General features: G+C 32.7%; 1 protein-coding gene across 11 annotated transcripts in view; it reads left to right on the forward strand.

Moving 5' to 3' along the window:
- LOC145286125 (cadherin-23-like) overlaps nt 1-27,284 on the forward strand; it is a 1,312,625-nt gene that overhangs the window by 720,078 nt on the left and 565,263 nt on the right. For all 11 annotated transcript variants that reach the window (XR_013869108.1, XM_080134833.1, XM_080134832.1 and 8 more), the window contains one exon: nt 19,243-19,329. Coding sequence is in view for 10 of the 11 variants with exons in the window: in XM_080134833.1 (XP_079990959.1) it covers nt 19,243-19,329 (87 nt within the window). In the remaining variant the exon portion in view is untranslated. The remainder of the gene's footprint in view (nt 1-19,242; nt 19,330-27,284) is intronic.

Consider the following 27,284-nt stretch of genomic DNA (forward strand, 5'->3'; position numbering starts at 1 on the left):
CTCTGGTCCCCCCCGCCAATCCTTCATGATAAACACCCGTCCAGCATAACCCACTGTCAGTTGTTTCCCTCACTCTTTATCTGTGCCTAAATCAAAACGTAGATTCCATGACCAAATCTTTTTTCTGAGAAGTGCACGCCTGTGGAATTTTCTTCCATTTGCCTGTTTACTACCTGACTACAACTTGGATGTCTTCAAGTCCAACATAAACAAATTCCTGATTAATCCTTTAGTGAGACACTTTATCAAATATCCAATACCAACTATATCTACGATATTATCCCATTGATTATTGTACACAAAATAACCCTTATCCCCGAATGGCTTCTGGGCCTTGATGATGGTGATCCCCATGTAAAAAAAACGATCCAAAATTAGGGAAGGAGTTTGGTAGAATCTGCAAAAGTAACCTCTTTTAACTTTGAACTCTTGGAAGCCGAATTTTCGCCCAAAAATCTGATTATAAAGCTTGCTCTATGTTAGAATACCCTTTATGTAAAATGTCAAATGTTTAGACCTAAAATTGGCTCAATAGTTTGCTAGAGACCAAAAAGGTCAAATCTTTGGAACTTTGATCCCATTGTCGGTCAAAAACGGATTAAAAAGCTTGTTTTATGTATGAATACACTTTATGTAAAATTTTATGTTTAGACAAAAAATTGGCTAAGTAATTTGATAGAGACCGCAATAGTCAAATATTTTTAAACATTGACCTCAATTTTGGCCCCTTAATATTTATTGTTTTGGGCACAAATCAAATTAAAATGTTTGACTCATGTCCAAGTAACGTACATCTAGAATTTCAAGTATTTAGACTGAAAATTAGCGGAGGAGTTTGGTAGTTTTCAAAGGTCAAATTTACAGCCAAATCTTTGGCCGAAACCCGATTAAAATGATTTTCGCAAATCTAAATACCCTTCATGCTTAATCTTTAGTCTATAGACTGAAAATTGACGGAGTAGTTTGGTAGGGAAATGTACATACACAGACACACACACAGACAATTTCACTTTTATAGATATACTAGTAGTTCTGCCCGGCTTTGCTCGGGCCCTCTGGACTGTTCATAACTTTATGTGCATATGTATATATTAAAAAGTGTTAATATGTACGGTAATGCCTTTTTATATAACAGTATTTCTTAACGACTATAGAGAAAAGTTGGTAGAGACCGCAGACGTCATATTTTTTTAACTTTAACCTCAATATTGGCCCCTTAATATTTATTGTTTTGTGCTCAAATCAAATGTAAATCTTTGATTCCTGTCCAAGTAGCGTACATCTAAAATTTCAAGTGTTTAAAACCAAAATTGTCGGAGGAGTTTGGCAGAATCTGCGTAGGTCAACTTTGTAAACTTTGACCTCTTGCCAGCCAGATTTTTACCCCAAAACTGATTAAAAAGTTTGCTGCATATCTGAATACCCTTTATGTAAAATTTCAAATGTTTAGACCCAACTAATTAAAAATTAGCCAGTGCTAAGAGTTTGCTAGAGAAATCAAAGATAAGATCTTTTGAATTTTGATCCCTTGGAAGCCAAATTTTCAGCAAAAAAATGATCAAAAAGCTTACCGTATGTCTGAATACACTTTATGTAAAATTTCAAATATTTAGACCAAAAATTGGCTGAGTAATTTCGTAGATGCCGCAGAAGTCAATATATTTTTTTAATTTTGCCCCAATTATGACCCCTATGCATTTATTGTTTTGGGCTCAAATCAAATTGTAAAGTTAGATCCATGTCCAAGGAATCTCCATATAAAATATCAAGTGTTTAGACCCAAAATTGGTAAATTGATAGAGTTTTCAATGGCCACATTGTTAAACTTTAACCATTTAACAGCAAAATTATGGTGGAAAACCAATCAAAAAGATTTTCCCAAATCTCAAGACGTCTTATGTCAAATTTCGATGCTCTAGTACCACTTATGTCAAATTTCAAGTTTGTACACCGAAAATTAGTTATTTGGTAGGGAAATGTACACAGATAGACAGACACACACACACAGAGACATTTTCATTTTTATAGATATATAGGTAGATTCAAATTATATATAAAAATTTTATATCTAGGCTCTGTATCTCTCTCGCTATATATATATATATATATATATATTTAGTAATGTGATTGATAATTTAAAATTCACATTAGAATTAAAAATTAAAGATCTATTTCATAAGAAGGAACAACAACAAAGTCAATAATTTGTACGATCGTTTCGGAAACTGTTTGTATTGTGATAGACATTAAACCACGGACAATACTTTTGACATATAGTTTTTTTTAAACAAAGTCTCCTTATCAGCAAAAGTATTGGGTGTTTTTTTTATACGTAAAAGACACCATACATAAACCTAGCAATTTTTACGTAAGGCAGATGTATCTGGAAAAAATTAAAATAAAAAGGATTTTTACTATCACATTAAAATACACTCTGTTCTTTAGACTACTGTTCTAACCCCCTTTAAATTATATATATATATATATATATATATATATAATAGTAAATACGTGTTTAAATCTGGTTGTTTGTTCACACATATAATATATGAATATGTATGACGTCATACATGATGTCAAAGAAGATGACTGATGTATGACGTCATGTATAGGGAAACAAATTTCTAGATTTTGTTCGTGTGTATCACAAAATGTGAAAAGCATCAAATAGAACTCCATTGAACAAAAAACAAATTATGAGCATTTAAGATTTGAACAACTTTCATCAACAAAAGACTAGATTGGGTGTGCGTGTTTAAAAAAGTTCACTTTTATGTGTCGTCAGCTTTTAAAATAGAAGGAACTTAGCCGTTAAAATAAATGGAAACAAAGAAGAAGAATGTTCGTAAACCATACTTATTCCTTGTTCCTTTTTGTTGATTTAGTAATGATAATAAAGCGGAGTGCTTGTTGGATTCAACACCGAAAGCTGGCTGACTTCTCACCTAACTTCACCTGCATGTTGTCCTCTTGGCGTTTGTTTCCCTTTTTTCTCGTTTAAAGAAATGCTGGGCTTTTATCTTTTTTTAACCGGATCTTATAGACATATTGGTTGTTAAATGTATTTTTATAGGGCACCGCTCCCATTTCTAATTCATTTTTATGATTTTTCTCTTTTGGATCAGATGGGTGCATGGAACCTAGGCGTAGTGACGCGTTTACATACTTTGTCTGGAACAGCCGACGGGTAAACACCCGTTGTGAGTTTATGAATCCTTACAGATTCTCCAGGCTACACCAGACAGCCTGCTAGTATATATCTATATAAAAAAATTATTCATTGAAGAATGCAGAAACTTTGAATAAAGTCGTGTTAAGCATGCAGTATTGAAACGTGCTCTGAGATAGCATAATGAATCGGCAGTTCCTGTCGACTTTCAACAAAATCTGAATCTTCTGTCAAAATCTGGCTTGGTGAACCACGTGTTGTAAAACAAGGTTAGACAAACCGACAATTTTGTGAAAAGGTGCTGCCACACAATCCTCCCCAGTATTGTTGTAATATCTGCAGACTGGTCTTTAAATTTGCAAGCGGTTTGACACGACCCTTAAATATACATAATATGGTCCCATTACAAGAACCAGCAAATAATTCCGTTGCGACATCTGTGAAGGATTATGCAAGAGTGTAGCGGGGTGGAAAAGCCATTTACGTGCCTACTGTCGCCTGACATCAACCTGAAGAAATAACGTTATTACTGGTTATCATAATGATAATAGTTGAAACAAAATATTAATAGATGAATATAGTCACGTATTAATAACAATGTTGTTAGTTTGAAATAATAACACTGTGCTTCTTCACCTGAACTCTTTCGAACATTGCTGCAAAGAATGAAAGCTGTCCAAATTACATTTGTTCAACGTCTTTCATTTTTCCTTTCGATACTTTTTCGTGACTAAGAGCGGGGGACCGCTTGAAATATAAAAAATATAATATGACATACAAAAAATAATATCGTTTTCATGCTTCATAAATCCTTATAACCTTGAAATCACTATCCTAGCAGCATACGTTGTGGAATTTTTACATTATATATATATATATATATATATATATATATATATATGTATATATATATATATATATATATATATATATATATATATATATATATATATATGAACTGGTTGTTCACATTGCATTTAAACTTCTCCTGTTTCCAACAGTCAGGAAAGCATAAAACAGGGAGCTATTTCCAAAGTCTCTCCGCCTGAGAGATGGAACTATTAGAATGGAAGACTTCCCAGGATCAAGGAACCCCAAGTGCAGGGGTGGGATTTTTCTGGGAGAATATATTGTCTGATGTGGAATGTCTGTTTTACAAGATATCCACACGTTTTGAGTTATTTAATGCGGGAAAATTATACACATTGTCAATGCTTAATTGCGTATGAGGACGGAAAATGAATGTATGTTGTACTAACCAAGAAATAAATAATCATTTGAAAGCAAATTTAATCATCTCTCATCTCCGTCGTCTTTTAATACACTTCAAGTATTCATAGTGAAGTTTCGGTTGCGCATTGCATAAAAGCATGAGGGGCTGCTCCACATGCAGTTCCATAGTTCTCTGCTTGTGTACCTTCCCATTATTAATTTTATCTGATCATCTACAAAGCCATGTTGTTTTCAGATCCACAACATCAGTTTGTCAGCGAGTGCAACTGAAACTACTGTAACCCATGCAATAAAAGGATTGATTATCACGGTTTACTCCTCTAGATCTGCCGGGCCCGTTTATGCCTAACCATAATAACAAGGTAACCTCGATAAAGATGTGGTTCTTCACCACGCACGGGCGGTCATTTGCTATAGAGAGGCTGTGTATTACGCTTCACATAGCGCTAAGATGCATGGAAACCAGATGGGGGACGCCTGATGGCTACTCAAAAAGGTACTACTCCTCTGCATAATATCCTTCTCCCCAAGCAAATTTAACTTAACTCGTAATTTATATTCATGAAAACGTTTTCTAAATAATTACTAACATGTTTGCTAATCGTGTATTGGTTTAAAAATTAGTTCCTAAATAACTGTAAATGCGATAAGACTACTCCTCCATCACCATTGGATATCTGCAATATAATTTTTTTTTTTACATGGAAGTCACCACTTATCAAGGACCGGAGGCCACTCGGGGATAAGGGTTATTGCGTGTATAGAAATCAATGGGATAATAGCGTAGTAATCGTTAGTAATGGAGATTTGATAAAGTGCCTTACTTAAGGGGGCGGTTTATCAGGAATTTGTTTATGTTGGACTTGAAGACATCCAAGTTGTAGTCAAGTGGGAAACAGGTAAACGCTAGAGAGTTCCACAGGCGTGCACTCCTAAGAAAGAGCTTTGTTGACGTTTTGATTTAGTCACAGATAAAGAGTGGGGAAAATTATTGACAGTGGGTTCAGCTAGAGGGGTGTTTTTCGTGAAAGATTGGCGAGGGGGAGGGGACCGGAGATCGAGATCAGACGAGAACTTGCCATGGAAATAACGATAAAACAAAGATAAGCTCGCAACGTCTCTTCTGTGGGAGAGAGGTTGCAGGGAAGAGAAAAGGGTATCCCCCACTAAGCCACAAAGTCTATTTTGTACTCTGTCAAGGCTGGATATGCTGTTTTAGCAGCTCCTCTTCAGATGTGGCAGCAGTACTCCATCCTTAGACGTACTTGGCTTTTATATAGATAAAGAATTGTATCAGCAGTGAGACATCTTCTGGAGCAGTAGAAGGATCCCACCATTTTTCCAGCGACCTTGGCAACGGATTTGATGTACGTGTTCCAATTCAGATCAGGAGTAAAGGTCAATCCCAGAAGCTTGCCAAAATATGTAGCCTCTCCAAGACGAAAGCCATCCATTTCAATTTAATGAATTTTAATAAAAATAATTATTGCGTAATAATCTGTCGTGCTGAAATTATCTTTTAAAAATGCCAAACATTACGAAAAATGATCAAATATATGATTAGCTAGAACTATTTTTTACAAAATAAAAACATCGTTATTATCGATCCACCATTTTCTTATTTGAAATAGCGAAAAAAGTGAAAACAACGGATATAAGTCAGTTTGTCATAAAGATATTGTTTTAACTGCAGCACTAATCCTAAAGCGGGTTTAACTGGCTTCCTCCGAAGGTAGAAGTTTCATGGGAGTATGGAATCCGTAAGTGCTCCCTAGTCGCATGTATATACCCATTAGGGGAGATGACGACGTAATGTTTGTGCAACGTTTGACAGGGAGGTGTCGACGTCCTCTTACTTACAACGCCTGATCTTTCCAAATTTATCACCCATCTGGCACTGATCAGGCTCAACGTTGCTTACCTTCGGTGATCTAACGACAACCGGTGTTTCAGCATATTTATGCCGTATTCAGATGGAATAAGTCGCAATAGACTAATCGCTATTTCTCCCTTCTTCAATGAATTTTATTTTTTCTTCTAATTATTTTTCGATTCGATATTCTTTCATAATTTTTGGAATTTAAAAAAATTTCGATATCACATGTATTTACGTAATAAGAATCTTTACTGAAAATGCATTAAGATACACGTCAAGTCTAGGCAATTTATTGTGCTTGGTGGCAGGTGTTTCACTAAAGAGATATTACTATCTTATAAAGCATCATATTCGAAAATGCATGAATAGTCAAATACTACTTGAAAACAATGATGCAATTTTGGCATGAACAGAATTGTGTTATATATATATTTATACTAGCAGGGGTACCCGACATTTCCCAGTTGTTTGGAGGTGTGTGTGTAGGGGTAGGTAAAGTGAAGAATAAGTGAAGTAATAACCCTGTTTAAATATAAAAAACAACGATGTTAAACTTTAGAAAATCGACAAAACCAAAACAAAGAAAAACAGCGAACAAACGTAAAACCTCTTTAAAAAAGAAGTCGGAAAAAACAAAATAATAGGGGGAAAAATGATGGATGTGTTTGGAAAAACAAAATAAAATAAAGCCAAAAAAATGGCATAAATAACCCTTCGATTCGGTAAGTTCATGGTGCGTTTCAGCCAGTAGAAACCATAGAACGAAAAGGAACGTTATAATTCCATTCCAGTTTTTTTAATCAACTACAAAACGAGAGAAAGCGAAAAAAATGGCATAAATAATCCTTCAATTCGGTTAAGTCCATGGTGCGTTTCACCCAGCAGAAAGCATAGAACGAAAAGGAACGTTAAAATTCCATTCCATTTTTTAAACAACTACGAAGTAAATAAAATCTTAACCGGTGTTCCTTCGTAACAGTCCCTTGTGAATGATCCCGCGACGGTGTTAAGTGGTGGCTGGGGAAGGAGGAATTTATTAGAGAGAAAAGATTTTACCACTTTTATTGATTTTAATCGATTTTGACACTGAACTGTCAGCCGAAAAAAATTAAGAATCTATGATTATCGAGGAAGTGGAGAGGTAATAGGCCTATAACACACTTCAGATATTGTGATGCAGTATGTGCATATTACATTTGCATGAATTTAAACCTTAATAGGATTAAAAATCAAGCTATTTTATGCAAATGTTATATGCACAAACTGCAGCACAATATCTAAGGTGTGTTATAGGCCTATTACCTCTCCACTTCCTCGATAATCGTAGATTCTTAGATTTTTTTCTGCCAAAATCGATTAAATAAATCATATATATATATATATATATATATATATATATGAACAAACAGTTAATAAAATATGTTAAAAACACTTTGAAATGAGGTAAATACATATTTAATCTGAAAAGGAAACACTAGATAAATGGATAGTCCTTAATCCGCGGAGTTTCGAAGAAATACTTTCCTTCTCATCAGAGGGTAGGAATTAGCAACATGCGGGATCGGATTTTGCATGCAGAAGTATTTGATGAAACAAGTAAGTCAAAGATCTTACTTGAAAACAAAAAAAGTGAAGCAGAGGGAATATGGTGAAGAAAAAGGTGATTACACATGAATGGATAGTCTGGTGGAAGATAAAAATCCAGTGACGGTAAAATCCAAATGTAAAACTTCAAGAAAGTTAAAAGAATTTCCATTTGTACAAGTAAAATTCTTTAATATTTATAATATATTTTAATTTTACCATCTTGGATCATTTTGGTAAATTTAATTGTAATTTTTATTTTATATATATATACATATATATATATTAGTAATAAAATTGAGCTTAAAAATAAAATTTTTAATGGTAAGGCAAACCTGTCTGGTTAAAAATAACTCTACCCTAAAGCGGGGGAGGGCAGAGCGGTAGCTCTAGATATATCTAAGGCTTTTGACAGGGTATGGCATGAGGGTCTCCTCGGAAAATAAGATCATACGGTATCACTGGTAGGATACTTAATATAATTAAATCCTTCTTTGATAAGAGAAAAATCCAGGTTGTCCTCGACGGTCGTACATCTAAACAATATGATATAAATGCGGGAGTGCCCCAAAATGTCGATCCTTGGGCCTCTATTGTTCCTAATATTCATAAATGACCTCCCCATTGTCTCTGAGATGAGTATATATGCTGATGACACCACACTCTATAACAGGCACGTCAGGAAAACAAATGAACACATATCTAGGGATATGGTGGAAAAACTAGAGGGTGACCTCCAATATGTAGTGGAATGGGGACAAAAATGGATAGTCACGTCCAAGTCCGCCAAAACTAAACTTGTTTCCTTCAATAATTACAAGAACCCTTCTCTACCACCAATAACAATGGCCAAATACTCTTTATCTGAGAGTACATATTTCTAACTCCTTGGCCTAAGGTTCACAGGAAACATGAGTTGGAACAATTACATTGAAAGCATTGCCAGGGCCGTTGCGAAGAAGGTAGGCTTTCTCTACCGTGCTAGAAAACTACTGACACCCGAAAGTATCCTGTATCTTTATAAGGCCAAAATTCGCTCATGTATGGAGTATTGCTGTTAAATTTTGGCTGCTGTATCAACTACTAGTCTCTCGCTCCTAGATAAGGTTCAGAGGAGAGTCACCAATCTGATAGGTCCTGAACTGGCATCTAAGCTTCAGCCACTGACCCATCGACGAAATGTTACATCCCTCTGCTTGTTCTACAAGTATTTTAATGGTGAATGCTCTTACGAACTGCAAGAACTTGTGACCCCACGACGTAAACTACGTCGACAAACCCGACAGGCAGCTAAATCCAACCCCCACACAGTAGAGATCCCTAGATGTAAATGTTTCTTCCCTAGAACCGATAGAGTTTGGAATTCCATTCCAGGTCCCTGCTTCCCCAACTGTACTGACGTGCAGAAGTTCAAGTGTAATGTGAACCGACATCTTGCTGCCCAAATTCCTACATAGTACCTCAGTAGTTATTGCACCTGATAGTAGCCCCCAACACAAAAGTGGCAATGTGGCTTGTTTGGGGTTAAAATGTAATAAAACAAACTTTTTTAAAAAGTACAGATGATAAAGAGACTTATTTGCATTATCATGTCAACACTTATTGACTTAATAACGTAATAAGCTTCTACTTCTTAATTTATTCCTCTCTCTCTCTCTCTCTCTATATATATATATATATATATATATATATATATATATAGTATTCATTTATATACATAGAGAACAACACAGTATATTATATGAAAAATAAAACTAATTTATATTGGCCATCTACAAGACACAAGCAACCTCCAACAATACAGAAGCATTCCCTACTGTATTCCTAGTGACAGCGGTAATATCCAATCACTAATATGTACTCTCCGGTGGAGGTTGAATCTATTTATATTCGCACCTGTACAAATGGACGTCGATGCATTTATGACTGAGTCATTTTTATTCCAAACGATCTTTGTCAACCTCGTCCCGATTTTATCGTTAAATTCTCTTCTAACCAAATCTTAGACGAGAAATTTACGATTTCCTGTTTTTTTCGATTTTTTTTTTTTTATTATTATTTGATTTTAATTTTTAGGCTCTACGGACGTTTTTTGTTTTCTTTTTCCACCACATTAATTATCTGAATTATTCTTGTCGTTTATTCCGTTTATGATTCCCTGGATTGGTTTCCCGCGTTTTTACGTCACACAGATGGCGATCATTACTAACAACGCTGTCATAATCCTGTGCAGCTAATCATTCTATTGTTTGTTTCATTCATAAAATTTGAATACGGCAAAATTTCTATGAATGTTTAATGAATGATCACAGCTACTATTTTTTTTTCATAAAGACTCATTCTACATTATGAACATTTTTATCTGTGCCGTAAATATTATTTTTATTAATAAGGGTTCATCAGCAAAATGTTGTAATAAATTAGATTAATTAAATAAACAGATGATATTATATCCACAATCAATGAAATAATTAAATTAATGCAAATCTCCTAAATATTGGATGGAACTTAATCGTTTGAAGTAACGAACTAAATATTTGAAATCAATAGCAGAGATTAATTATTTCTGTTAGGGTTTAAGTGTTAATGTTATTCCAACAACTACATACTCACGCAAGATGTCTCTCGTGGTCTGACTGGGGATCAAGTGCCAGCATTTTCTGGAAATACACCACACTCTCTTCTTTGTTAATTTCCTTTTTTCGCGTCCTTTATGGTTATTTTTATTCTCTTTATACTGTCGTAATCCATTCCTACTTGTGTCGTCTTTTCTCTCACCCGCTCTCTTTTCTCTCTTCCTTTTCTCTCTCCCTCCCTCTCTCTCTCTCTCTCTTTTCACCTTATTTTCTTGTTATCACATTAGCATTCGGTATATAGTTGCCTATCTGTTATCCCAACCTGGAATTAAATCCCTTATAAATTTTGTTTCTTTGTGAAACATGATTTGAGCATATTTTAATTCACCATCATCAATAATAATAATAATAATAATAATAATTAAAATAATATTTTGGCGGCGTAGAGAGATAAAAAAAAAGGAACAAACCAAGCCACATGTCCTACAATGTTGTGTCTTTATTGTAAGACCTCTTCTGGATGAATTCATTTAGAAATCTTACAATAAAGACGGAACGTTGATGGACGTGGAATCTGGTTTGTATATATATATATATATATTTGTATTAAAGCCTTGTTTGTTGTCCTTTAAAACAAATCTCGGGTACCCGGTACTGTTATTTCTATGTATTTATCTATTTTAAGTTTAGTTAAAATATTTGCATGTTACTATTTTTATTAAGTTCAATAAATAAATGATTAAAATATTATTAATTTCATTTAATTACTTTCAATAAGATTCTTTTATATTATATAAAACAGCATAAAGGATGATTATCTCCCTTTGATCATTTTCCTAGCCAAATACGATTATCTCCCTTTATTTTTTAAATCTATTATTTAATTCAAACTAGGCGTTACTAACGTATTCTAGTCGTTAAAAATATTCCATTGGCGTTCACTTTGAAAATTCAACAGTTCAAGCATTTATAAGCTACATTTAACATCCAAATGAATGCTTTGACGATAATTACGATTTTCAAAAGGCGAACAATTTCAAGGTATATTTATATATATATATATATATATATATATATATATATATATATATATATATATGTGTGTGTGTGTGTGTGTGTGTGTGTGTATTAAATTTTCTTAAAAACATCTTAGTATAAACTTATATTTAAACTAAATTCAGCTTTATAATTTTATTCTAATTTTTATTCTAAACTTATCTTACTTTGTTTATCAACATCAATATGTAACCATTTTCCTTTATATTTTAATATTTTCCAGATACATCTGCCTTACTTAAAAAAATGCTAGGTTTATTTATGGTGTCTTTTATTAAAAAAAAAAAACACCCAATATTTTTGCTGATGAGGAGACTTTGTTTCAAAAAAACTATATGTTAAAATTATGGTCCACGACTTAATGTCTATCTCAATAAAAACATCGTTTCCGAAACGATCGTACAATTTATTGGCTTTGCTGTGTTCCTTCTTATAAAACAATTTTTTTAATTTTTAATTTGAATTTGAATTATAAATTATCAATCATCGTACTAAATATATATATATATATATATATATATATATATATATATATATATATATATATATATATATGAATGTAGATTAGAAATTCTAACATTTATTGTTCGATGCAAGGGATACAAATGAAAAATGTCTTCACTGGATAGAGTTTCGAAGAATAGCTCTTTTCCTCGGGAGAAAATAGTTAGTAAAATAACAGCTATAATTTTGCTGGTTAGCACAAGAACTGAAAACTTCAAAATCTGAAGAAAGTAATTTTTAGAAAGTAATATATAGATATATGTTCAAATGATATGACACGTGGAAACCAAGTAAAAATGTATTGATCCATCAAGAATTCAAAGGAGAAATTAGAATAATAAAACACACACACATATACGAAAATCCATGGGTTAAAGATTTTTCATTATTCTAATTTCTCCTTTGAATTTTTGTTAGATCAATATATATATATATATTAATTAAAAGCCCCCCTCTTTGGGTAGAGCACTTACGTAAATAATCTCACCCGCTACTTAAATCGCTGAAAAATGCGAAGCTCGTTGTTTGTTTGTTTACGAACAGACGATTTGAGCACTATAAAGGTGATGGCGGGTGTATATTTAAATAGACATTACGACGAGTTATTTACGGGCGTCAATTCCATGGTCGAGTGGGAGAACCGCCGACTGTCAACACAACGGTTCTAGGTTCAATCCTTGGCTTGGGGGAGACGCTAGTCTAGCGGCACTGATGAGTTGTGATACAGCGAAACAGGACTGTATTTCGATGACTACAAATATATATATATATATATATATATATATATATTATGAATGAATTTAACAAGTTCTCAATAAAAGAAAAGCAAGATATATTTCTATTAATATAAACAAATTTACACGATCGCGACAATGGACGTGCTAATGTTTTGGACAAATGGTCTATTAAAACCGGAAGTCCTCTTTATGGGATTTAATAAATGGTTGTTTTTTGCAGAAGAAACCAGTCCTCAATATATATATATATATATATATATATATATATATGTGTGTGTGTTAAGATTTGGTTATTAATGTTATTCTATTCCTTGCATACTTACACTATATTCTCTATTTGTTTGAGAGGGGATCAAGTGACAAAATTCTTCTGCAAATGCATCACACTCTCTTCTGTGTCGAGAGCAAACACAATTTTAATTCTTCTCGTTATTGAGATCTTATTATTAGCAACCATTTTTCTTTCTCACTTTCTTTTTATTCTCTCTCTCTCTCTCTCTCTCTCTCTCTCTCTCTCTCTCTCTCTCTCTCTCTCTCTCTCTCTCTCCTTACAATCGTATCCCACACTTGTGATGTCTCGCTATCACTCTCTCCCTCTCCCTATCTATCTCTTCTCTTTCTCTTCTTATTTTCTCTACCACATTCCACCAATCTAGTCAATCTCCTTCTACAACGTCACAAACCGTTTATCGACAGTATATCAGTTGCAAGGGTTTACACATTGCCAGCAACGTTTTCGTTTTGTGATTCAAAGTACTTCATCCTCATGTCACGTTAGTTTGATTGTTTGTTTAACTGGTATTTAGCGCGCTTACATTATAGAGGAAAATTGTTTTAGTTTTTAACTTTGAAAACGTGATTGGGTTTTGCAAAAGGGAAATAAAATAAATATCATCTATGTTTAGGATATTTTAGACTAATAAGCTACTATCTTAAGATAGATTGACCTGGTACCACAAACGCCTTGCTTAGAGGTGATCGCTTTAACCCATAGTAGTTAATATAGTAGTTAATAGTTGACTCATAATAATTATATATGAGTTTTAAAACCTATTGGAATCAGGTTTCAGAAAGCAAGCTCAGAATACAGTTTATATTACAACTTATTGTAATGCAGCTAGAAAGGCAGCCATGTTATCGTATATGAACGTCATCTCAGAATTTCAATTCTGATCAGGGGCGTATATACCTGGCTTTTAGCCTTGTATCTTATACATTATATACCCTTGCATTAAAACATCATATATGAATCTTTCTTTCTGAAAATTGATTTGGGTAGTTTTTTTAATCCATTCATAAATAGTGTCTCTTTTGTTTTCATTTTCTTATCACTTTTTTTTCCTGGGGATGGGGCATTCTACCGAATGCCAAACATTCTTCCATTAGTTTACTTACTCCAACCGAGATATCTTTTTAAGATTCTAACCGTCCCTTTAAGTGTTATTGTTTGTATTTCTTTTGCGCATGATTCACAGGGTATATTCGCCAGATAGTTTTGGAAAATCTTTTTCATTAGCCCGGTTTCTACTATAATGACTGGTATGATTGATATTTAAGATTCCAGTTTCTTTTCATGTCGAACATGAGTCTTTGGTATTTTGTTATTTTCTCCCTCTCTTCTCTGTTAAGGCCAGCATCATTAGAGACGCTTACTTCAACTATGGTTGCTACTTTCTCCTTCTTGTCCTATATCACTATGTCAGGCTTAATAGCTCCATTTTCTAGGTATGTAGCTGTAGAAATTTCGCAGTCATAATAGATAGTGCAGGACTAATTTCCCATTGTTCTTTCTTGTACATGTTCCCAAGATTATGTATGTCTGTGTGCGCGCGTGTACGTGGGCAGAAAATCGTTATTTAAGCAGGTCTAACTGAATATGATTGAGTTTTATATATATATATATATATATATATATATATATATATATATATATATATATATATAATTTTCTTGATTATCTACTCGACAAGGCGAACAATTATTCTGTCCTCCTTTGGTAGAGTGTATAATGTGGCTCAAAGTATTGTTCTTTCGGCCATTACTCAAGCGCTTTCTTTTTTCGTGATCATCGTATTTTAAGTATTTTAGAGACAGGTGTTGCTCGTTTGATTTTACGCTAACCGAAACCAGAGAATTGCTTACCGCGTCGAGAACAGAGCAATCATAATCCAAAAACGAGAAAACATTTCTGTATATAATAAAACTTGTTGATATGTATGTATATATATTTGTATATATATGGTTGTGCTTACATATGTATCTGTGCACACGAACAGTTTTTTTTTTAATCTTGGAATCTATATAAAAAGGTTTAACTTATTATTTTAGTCATTCGTTAAAAAATATTTCGTCAGTAAGTAAGTTAATCTCCTGCAACCGCTAAATCTAAAGCTTTCTCGAACTCACAATAGTTTTAAGCCTTCAAGGATCATTAGTTGTTTACCATGAAACACTGTTTCGGAGATTTAAATTCAAAATAGTATATTAAATTATGGTTCCCGAGCAGTGTTGATCAAAGACCACCTCCTTTAACAAAATGTTCCAGATATTGCATCCAGGTTTTGCTTTCGATTAAGCTATACAGTTTTATGAAAACATAGGTTTTTCCGAATATTTTTTTATGATTTATGTATACAATGTATTCTATATAGGACAAGGTGGTAGCCCACAGGAAATGTTCCGATGAGAGTCTTTTTTAATTTCTTTATTTATTTATTATTATTTTTTTTTTTGCAATGTTATGAATTTTTCTCTTTGAAAACTTTCTGTTTTAAGAGTTCTTTAAAGAAATATCCAATATTGACATTCAACGCTGCCAAGACAAAGCTCGTTTCCTTTAATAATTACATGAAACCTTACCAACCACCAATAGCTATGGCTAGAGATACTTTACCTGAGACCATTTCGTTCAAGCTCCTTGGCTTAACATTCACAGGAAGCATGAGTTGGAATAGATACATCGAGATTATTGCTAAGGCTGCTGCAAAGAAGGTGGGCTCTCTCTACCATGCTAGAAAGTTACTTACGCTTGAAAGTATCGTGTACCTCTACAAAGCCACCATTCGCCCATGTATGGAATACTGCTGTCACAATTGAGCTGCTGCATCTGCTACTAGTCGTTTGCTCCTGTACATGGTCCAAAGAGTCGCCAATCTAATAGGTCCCGAATTGTCATCTAAACCTCAGCCCGTTGCCCACCGACGAAATGTTGCATCCCTCCGCCTGTTTTACAAGTATTTTAATGGTAAATGCTCTGACGAACTACACGCCCTTGTACCCCTTCTACGAAAATAATCCCAACAAACCCGACAAGCAGCGAAGTTCCACCCTTACATAGTTGAGATCCCTAGATGTAAGAAAGACTTTTACTCTAATAGCTTCTTCACCAGAACTGCAGGACTTCGAAATTCTCCTCCGGTTTCCTGCTTCCCCAACTGTACTAATGCAGGAGTTAAAGTGTAATGTGAACAGACATCTTGCTGCTAAACTCCCTTATTAGTACCCTTACAACTTAGGTCCCTGATAGTATCCCCCTACATCAAAGTGGCAACGTGACTTGTTTGGGGGAAAATGTAATAAAAAAAATTCAAATGCAGCTAAATTTAGTTGAAGACATGGCAATTACAACCATCGTCCACACATATACTTAACTTCTCTTGGTAGCAAAGTAGAGTTAAATTTATTATTTATCATAAGAAGTGTAGAACTCAAAACCTCGTGGCCAGAAGCAACACCTCGCCTACTATAAAAACATTATAGAAAACAAATGTTGTGTATATGTTCAAATGCCTATTAGGAGAATGTTACTCCCAAAATAAATATAAGATTAATATATACATTGGACATACAACGATGACTTTGTCCCGTCGACTTACTATGGATTGAAATAACACTAACAGCATAAACTACAATTTAATAAAAGAATATAACTTTCCCGCCCTCTAATCTAAGATAAATCCTTGTTGATAATACAAAAAATGGACAAAACAAAAATAGTTTTAAAAAGTTAATAATTCTCGACGCATCTCATATTAGAATCCAGATCCTACTATTAATAACATCGCATTCGAGAAGAGAAACAACGTATTGAAATGCATTGGCGTAGCGCGTAAATGATACGCTTTGCTAATATTGACCAATAGACTCGTTGATTTTAAAACTCTGATTTTTAATTAACTTAGTTTTTTTCACTGACTTTTAAGCTTCCATTACTCTATAGAATTCATTGTGTATTGACTTTTCACTTTTCTACTTTTCATTTTTGCTTTTATTCACTTTCACCTCATGAACTCCATGAATTCCATCTGAAGATGATTCGCAGCCGAATCGAAAGAGCTCTTGATAACTATAGAACTTTCATTAATACTTTCGATTTTGGCATGAAGAATATTATACATAAATCGAAAAAAAATAAGAAAAAAAATGAGAAAGCAAATTATCTTCGTTGTATTATAATAATGTCTGCTAGAATGAAAAAATAACAATGTATGTATTTATATATATGTGTGTGTGTGTGCACATGTATATACATGCATATGTATATGTACATATGTATGTATATGTACATATGTATATATGTATGTATATGTACATATGTACATATGTATGTATATGTACATATGTATATGTATGTATATGTACATATGTATGTATATGTATGTATATGTACATATGTATGTATATGTATGTATATGAACATATGTACATATGTATGTATATGCATATATGTATGTATATGCATATATGTATGTATACGCATATATGTATGTATATATATGTACATATGTATATATGTATGTATGTGTACATATGTATATATGTATGTATATGTACATATGTATATATGTATGTATATGTACATATACATATGTATATATGTATGTATAGGTACATATGTATATATGTATGCATATGTATGTATATGTATATATATATATGTATATGTACATATGTATATGTGTATATGTACATATGTATATGTACATATGTATATATGTATGTATAGGTACATATGTATATATGTATGCATATGTATGCATATGTATGTATATGTATATATATGTATATGTACATATGTATATGTGTATATGTACATATGTATATGTACATATGTATATATGTATGTATATGTACATATGTATATATGTATGTATATGTACATATGTATATATGTATGTATATGTACATATGTATATATGTATGTATATGTACATATGTATATATGTATGTATATGTACATATGTATATATGTATGTATATGTACATATGTATATATGTATGTATATGTACATATGTATATATGTATGTATATGTACATATGTATATATGTATGTATATGTACATATGTATATATGTATGTATATGTACATATGTATATATGTATGTATATGTACATATGTATATATGTATGTATATGTACATATGTATGTATATGTACATATGTATATATGTATGTACATGTACATATGTATATATGTATGTACATGTACATATGTATATATGTATGTACATGTACATATGTATATATGTATGTACATGTACATATGTATATATGTATGTACATGTACATATGTATATATGTATGTACATGTACATATGTATATATGTATGTACATGTACATATGTATATATGTATGTACATGTACATATGTATATATGTATGTACATGTACATATGTATATATGTATGTACATGTACATATGTATATATGTATGTACATGTACATATGTATATATGTATGTATATGTATGTATATGTATATGTACATATGTATATATGTATGTATATGTATATATGTATGTATATGTACATATGTATATATGTATGTATATGTGCATATGTATATATGTATGTATATTTACATGTATATATATGTACATATGTATGCATATGTATATGTATATATGTATGCATATGTATATGTATATATGTATGCATATGTATATGTATATATGTATGTATATGTACATATGTATATATGTATGTATATGTATATGTATATGTATATACGTATGTATATGTACATATGTATATACGTATGTATATGTGTATGTATATATGTATGTATATATATGTATGTATATGTACATATATATATATATACATATGTATGCATATATGTATATGTGCATGTATATATGTATAAGTGCTTTCTTAATGTATATATTCTCATTTATCTTCTTTTACTGTCTTATTTTACTCTTGTTTACGTTACCTATATCTCTCATTTTCTCTTTTATTTCTCTTTATCGTTCTATATTCCCTTTACACTATTTCATAACCTGCTTGTTTTGTAATTCAAATTTCTTCTCTTGTTCCACTTAGAAGAAAGCAATCTAACCCATAATAGACACCGCTGACGTCTCTATTCAATATTATTATTATTATTATTATTATTATTATTATTATTATTATTATTATTATTATTGTTATTATATCAATCTTTTGTATCTGATGTCACATTTTAATTAAATTCTTTTGCTAACTGATTTTATTAACTCATTTCAGAACACAGAAATCGGTACATTGATTAAAACCGTGACGACCTTCGACCCCGATAATGGCCCCGGAGGATCAGTCACTTACTCCATGCAGGTAGGTCACGACCTCTCCATCATTCATTATCTTGCATTATTCTCTTGCTAGAACCGAGATCTGATCAAGACATATTTCCATTCACCTGCCTCTTAAATCTCACTTATCCAAATACTTTGAAACTCTCATCAGACGTTGTCGAAAAACGAAGACCGCGTTTACTTCGATTCTTTAATACGACTAGGGCGCGTTCGATAATTCACGTCTTTCCTTGGCTTAGGAGAAGATAAAGACGATAATAACCTTCGCGAGAAGATTGCTTTACGGGACTAACGGCGCTTTCCGGTTTGGTTTGCTATTAGATATACTTTCTCTTAGACTGATTGCCTTAACAACAGTTGAGAAGCGTCATCTATCCCTATGTGGTATCCCCTTGTAATATCAGAAGAAGACTAATAGGTGCTACAAATACCCGAGGGTGATTTGAATCTGTGTAAGATAATATACGCACCCTCATGCCCAAGTTAATTTTCATAATCATAATTAAATAGAATATATCTTTAATTCAGAGTGAAGCTGAGATAAATATCTTTTAAATGATTATATAATAAGTGTTTTGGGGTTGTTTTTTCTTGTTGTTTTTACATCCATATATACTGACATGGTCATCCACTTGTACGGACCGACTCGAACTTGCTCAGCTTCGGCGCTCTAACTAAAACCGATGTTTATGGCATATATTTATATAGGAGGACGTCGACACCTTCCACCAAAAATTGCAAAACCAAACGTCGTTATCTCTCCTGGCGAGGATATACAGACGACTGTGATTGTATATAAATTTGATATTCCCATGAAATGTCCCGCCTAGGGTGAAAGCCGCTTCGGTTCGATTTCGTTATTATGTAAAATAGTCATTATTTATTATATATTTATTTATATTTTATTTATAATAGTTATTGTTTTGTTGAAATACAAATTTGACAAGACCACCAGTTATGAAATAATTGCTTTTGGTTTCGTTTTACTTCATTCGAAATTCTCAGAAATCAAGGGGCCTCTTCCTGGGGTTAACACTGCATCTCTATATGAGATACCTAGGTATTCGAATATTCGATTAAAGTTTCCCTTTACATCTCAAACACTTTACTTTTCTCCAATTAACCATTTAAATATGTTGAAGTATATCATTTTTGTGATCTTTGGGTTTTATCGGATTCCAGAGCAAGGATTTATGTAGGTTAGTGAGGTATTCAGTTTCGCGCTGATACTTGAGATAACTTCACTTAGAAAAATGTGCACTATTTATCGTCAAAGTTAGCGTAGGTTATCCACACCGAATAGATATTATTTGGGTCGAGAATGATATGTGATTTTGAATATTGAGTCAGGATTTACTCGTAAGGAAAAGTATTATCATGTTAGTTCGCCCTGACAAATTCCTGTGCGGAAAGACGTAAGACACTCTAGGATAATATCTAATTAGCATTCAAGTTCTCTCCAGTAGACATATTGACAATTTTCATTTAAATTATGCCCTAAATTTTCATCCACAAAACAAGATGGTTTAGCCTGGAGCACTATAATGCGTTAAACATCTCTTAGCCTCTCAACTATCTACTTTTCTCATGTTTTGTGCGACTTGTACGTCCATATGAAAAAATGTAATGTTCTTTTTCATTTGCATCTGTCCTAGTATTGCATAAAGCGACTGATTATGACCGATTTGAAAACCTCTCTGGCTTCACGATTACATGAATGGATTTGAAGATCAAGTGACCATATTTGAGCTTATGACTGGAAATAACGAAGAGAAAATATTTTAAATTAAAACAAGAGCATAAATCAGTCGTGAAATTGTATTACGTTGCTTGAAAACAAAAGGATTTGTCAAAGACTTGTATTTTCTGTACATCTCCATATTGCGTGAAGTATTCAAAAATGTTTTGCTACGAAAACGTTGATGGCTCCAAATTATTTAACTGGTCAGATTTAGATTTTATATTGTGGTCATTAAAACACTTCGATTCATCGATCAAATTTGACAAAACCGGAAGTTGAATTATTGAATTAGAGGAAAAGCAATCTGGCCTGCAAAAAGTGCATGGGCAGCCCCCTCGGCATTCCTAAGTAGTAGCACCTCAGGTGATTATCCGTGAACCAACTTCTCAAAGAAAGAAGGTAAAGCCTGGGAGCGTGAAGCCCCTAGAACTGTACAGAACTAAAGCCATACCTCAGTCAACAGGGCACAAGATATCTTAGCAATAGTTTGGACTCTGTTGTTTTTTGTACCGAGGGATATCTCCTCAATATTCTGACGTTCACCTAACCGTTCAATGTCAATGTCAAGGTCGTATAAGATAAGAAATTAATTTGCTATAATATTGAAGTGCCTTCACGATGAGCAGAATTGATGTTATTGCAGTGTGACTTTCACCTTTTCTTTGACTTTGAACTCTGACATAGATATCTCCAAATTAGTTTGGTTCTAAGTTAAAGCATGACAGATATTTTGATGAAGTTTGTTTAGGATTGGTCAAGTGATATGGACGCTAGATTGTATATTATCAAAGAACTCAATATAGTGACAAACTCGACCAGAAACATAATTCCCGCTTCGAAGAAAGAAATTCCAATAAAGAAATCAATAATTGGACAAATATACAACTGGATGTTTCGTCATCTTGAATATAACTACAAGATTAAACGTCAATACGAGCTTTAGATGGCAAGGCCTCAATGGTCGTGTGGGTTTAGCGAAACATTTAAAAGAGGCTGATTTGATAGCTGTGATCGAACAAAAAACTAGTAGTGACCGATAGAAAGGAGTGGTTGTGCTATTGACTGATCAATTTATTAATTGTTGGCAATTTCACTGCTGCAGTCGCAAGATGAATTTTATTTAATTATCTATTCCAGATGAAATATTATCACATTTACATGCTTTATATAGTTCGAACTGTTTTTGTTTTTTTCATTTTGGATTTTGCCATTTTCACACGATCTCGACTCTTGTATTGCTCGACATTCTTCAATATAACGACACCCAAAGAATCAATTATACTATACAAGACAAGTTTGTTCACGATTAGTCAAAAATAAAAAATAAAAGTTTTGAAAGAGAAAACTGGTAAGGACATGAACGAGGAAACTATTAAAAACAAAGGTGGACATTAGAATTTTAATTCAAGGAAGAAACACCTGGGCAGTATCGCTAATAAAGTACACTGGACCATCCATAGAAAAAAAAACTTGTGCACTTTGATCAGAAGACAAGGAAACTCATAACAATGCACACGGCATTACACCCAAAAGACAACACTGGCCAACTTTATGTAAAAAAAGAACAAAAGAGAAAATTGACATAAATCTAAAAGACTGTAGAAACACAAAAATACTTAGAAAAATACAAGTCAACAAATATATCTATATATATATATATATATATATATATATATATATATATATATATAGATAAAGACAATACGTAAAGATACAGAAAGATTAAGCACCGCAGCGAGATACACCGCCAATAATTCAGATAAAAAGGAAAATAACTCAAAATTAGAAATAATTCTAACGACACAACTTAGGGAGCAGATCGATCACTCCCTAAACACTCGTGAACTACTACTCTAGAAAAAAACAGCAAAATGAAAGACATACGACTTATTACAGAAAGATGAAAAGATTTAAGAAAGGTAAAAAAATAAGCAGAAAAAGAACGTAGACATGGCCTGTCTTGATTACAATAAACTCTACGACACTATCCCATAAGCATGAATGATTGAATTCTTAAGAATGCACAAGATCTCACAAGATTATTAATATTATTAAGAAAGCAATTTAAACATGGAGACTGGAAATGATAGCAAGAAGACAGCATTTGACTTAGATAAAAATACAGAGAAGCATCTTCTAAGAGGACTCACTATGACCATTAATGTTTATCATTATTAAGATACCACTAAACTACATACCTAGAAATTGCCGGATAAAAGTTTGCAAACACAGACCAAAGAATAAACCACCTCATGTATATGAATGATGTGAAGTTGTTTGCTAAAAGACGCAAGGGAACTGGAACAGCGGATAAACAAAACCAGAACATTTAGCCAGGATATTGGAATAAAATTTGGGATGGAAACGCGGGCATTACTAAAAAGGAGAAACTAGGTACATCACAAGGTATGGAACTGCCCAATCAATAAAAGATGTGGGCGCTTGATGAAACTGACATCTACACATATTTAAAGGTGTTGGAAGCAGACACCATTACATTTACAGAAATGAAAGACAAAATTGGAAAAGAGTACATGAGAAGAACGCGGAAACTATTAGGAACAAAACTATACAGTAGAAATTTAATTCATGGAATAAACACCTGAGATGTATCCTTAATAAAGTACACTAGACCAGCGTAAGGACAGACAGAAGAAGAACTTGGGTTCTTTGATCAGAAGACAGCGAAAACTAATGTCAACGCATAATGCTTTACACTTCAATGACGATACGGACCGACTCTACGTGAAAATGAACCGAAGGAGGAAGAGGCTGATGACTATGAAGAAGACACAAAAAAGACTTAAATGCATAAGTAAAGATACAGAAAGATTAAGCACCGCAGCGAGATACACCGCCAAGAATGATACACCTAGATGTGTCTAAGAAAAAGACACATAAACATATAATCAAAATCCCTACTGAGAGCAGCACAGAACAATGTGATTAGAACCAACTATATAAAAGATAAGATATATAAAGCACAAGAAAAAAAGTAAATGTAGACTCTGTGTGCAAAGAGACGAAATAATAAACCACATGAGTTAATGCAGCAAATTATCCCAATAGGAATATAATGGAAGGTAAGATTACATGAGGAAGGCTAATGACTACATCTCGGTCATGCGGATAAATGGTTTTAACACAAACCGGCAACAGTACAGGAAAATGAAGACAACAAAATCCTTTGTGACTTGAAGATACAAATAGATATACTAATCCAAGCAAAAAGATCAGACGTACTAGTAATTGACAAGAAGGAAGGATATTGCCATGTTGTAGATTTCGCCGTACCAGCAGACCACAGGGTGGACATCATAGAGATAGAAGAATGAAAAAATACGCAGTACTTGCAAGAGAACTGAAAAGAATATGAAACCTGAAGAAAGTCAATATAATACCAATAATCGTAGGGGCACTGAGAACAGCTGAAATCTTAAAGAAAAACGCTCGAATGCTGAAACTAATCCACATCAGCGACAAACGGTAATCAGATATGTAGAACCTGCAATAGAAGTAAAACAAAAAAGACGCCCCCCCTCAAAAAAACTGTAGTGTAAGCACGACTAGCACTACACCAAATAGTTGAAGGGTCAAGGTGGATGGGAAGACCGAGGTAAGAAAGCACTAACTTGACCTTTACTGGATGAGTACAAATAGAACTAGGACCTTGAAGAGGTTATAGTCACCCAAACGTCAGTAAATAACAATGGTGGTTGCTAATTAGAAATCAAATGTAGGCGGCTGTTGCGAGAACGTAAATGTATTTGCAATTGTTATCGAAAGAAGTGGAAACTTGAGGAGACCTGTTATCACACAGACTCCAGAGAACACTACATGTCGTTCTCAAACAGAAAGTTTATATGTAAATTCCACAAAATAGTAGTGAAAAATTAAAGAGAATAAAAGAAATAAGAATGGTAAACATTGTCCAGACCTCCAATGGATAACTGAGAAAAATGATGGGTCATGGTTCGGTAAATGTGAATTCCATTCAGTAATCACACTTTCTACTGATAAAACGATCGCCAAAGTGTCCTTGAATATCCATGGTAGTAGTAGTAGTAATAGCAGCAGGAAACATACACTCTTCCTCTTAATGCAAATAAGGTCTTTGTAAAAAATATTATATAAACACGTCTGTTAAATAACTAAAAAGTTCAAATTAATAATTAAATACACATTTAGGTGAACATTTTTTTAAACTCTGAGAAAGTCAGTAATTTTTATGAATATGTTTAACCAATGGAGTATTTGAAATATAGAATTGTTTTATTGTTGAAGCTCATTTAATTAAACTATGTAATTTTTTTCAAGTGTTCAACAGAAACATATTTTATTATAAATTTTTCATATTTCATTATGAATTTTTCTGCGATAAATTTTTCTTTTTTTTTTTCGCAATTATCTTTACCAAGTAAATCAATGTTTGTAAACCACATGACATTTCTGTGTTTTATTTGCGTTTGTTTACGTTCGTTCACATGATTTAAAATCAATGCATTAATATAAACCCAAAAGGAAAACACTTTCCATTCCAAATTTCACACAACGTTTGCAATGAAAAATATCTAAGAATGCATTTTGAATCTGATGGTCGATTTTTAACAATATATTTTCATGAGTCATTCTGTTCCTTGAAGACAGGCATCAAAGCTCCAGTGTATAAAGATAATTATTTTTCAGGTTGTTAAGGATAAGCTTTATCTTTTCAACTCTTTGAATCAATTCTAGGCATTTAATTTGATGGATAAAAAAAAAACCTTCATTTTAAGCCTCTTTTGGTATTTGACCAGTCCATTTAGCATAATGGTTATAGTAGACCTTAATTGAAAGGGAAACTGGGGTTATATCCTTGAGCGAGTCATATCAATACTTAAAAATTGGTACTTGATACACTTTTGCTAGATTATCAGCATTATTAGAGGAAATTTAAGTGCAAGTAAAATATTATTGGTAATGGAGTGTTGTCATCTTTTACACCTCGGTATATTAACTAATTCAGATCGAGCCATTGGTTCGTCCTCAACTATAGTCAGCCATATAGGTATATTTCATTTTATTCAATTTCAAAATAACAGCTCAATCCTTCTCACTCTCTAATATATATATATATATATATACCATTTGAGTATATATATATATATATATATATATATACTCAAATGACCTTGTAAGGGGTGTTGTACCCCAATATCCGGTTTACAACTTCCAGTTGCGCATGAGTACTTAAACAAATAATCAACGCGACAATAAAACGTATTGTTTTATTGTGTACGTTTTCAGCGTCCTAATTGTTTTTGTTTTTTTTCGCGTTTAAATTATCCAAATAAACAATTGTTAATACTTTCTGCATATTTTTACATCGTTCATTTCCGTATTACGTTCAAGTTATTTTAACGTAATTTTCTTACAAATAAATCTACTTCAGCCCATTGGCAACCATAAGAGCATTTTACAACGACGGTTTACCCACCGCCTTCTTTTTTTTAAATTTATTCTCCATTTTTTTAATACACCTTTCTTTAAAAAAAACATCCATACAATTTCTTCTACACTACCAACATAAATAACTCCGAAAAAGTTTTTTATTTGCGTTACAAATAAATAATCAACACGACAATAAGTCTATTGTTTTACTGTGTACCTTTTCAGCGTCCCAATTGTTTTGTTTTTCGCGTTTAAATTAGGAGATATATCAAAATTTGAATTTAACTTTAAGTATTATGGTATTTGTTCAGTGCACATTTACCTATAAGTATAGCAACCCACTTATAATTCAATGGATGTAAGTTTTTTTTAAATAAACAATTATAAACATAACGACTCCTAGAAATCTATCTATATTTCTTTTTTCATGGTAATATACTTTCATAGAAATGTTTCTGTTATGTCACAAAAACTATTTTCTTTACGTCACAAGTGTGACGCCATACATTAATTCCATAGCTAATATAACATACTGACCCAACGGGACACGGGTAGTCTAGCATATATATATATATATATATATATATATATATATATATATATATATATATATATATATAGTGTGTGTGTGTATAAGGTATCTGAGGACACCTTAAACACTTTTCGAAAAACAAAATAAAACTTAAATCGTTGGAATTAACAATTTTTGTAACAACACAAATAAATATAATATAAATATGCGGTTTATGATGCATATATCCTTGTTTGGATTCTATCACCACAAACATTTGTGAGTCGTTTAT

The sequence above is a fragment of the Euprymna scolopes genome, chromosome 10, assembly GCF_053919585.1.
Source record: "Euprymna scolopes isolate OS-2025 chromosome 10, ASM5391958v1, whole genome shotgun sequence".
Classification (NCBI taxonomy): Eukaryota; Metazoa; Mollusca; class Cephalopoda; order Sepiida; family Sepiolidae; genus Euprymna; species Euprymna scolopes.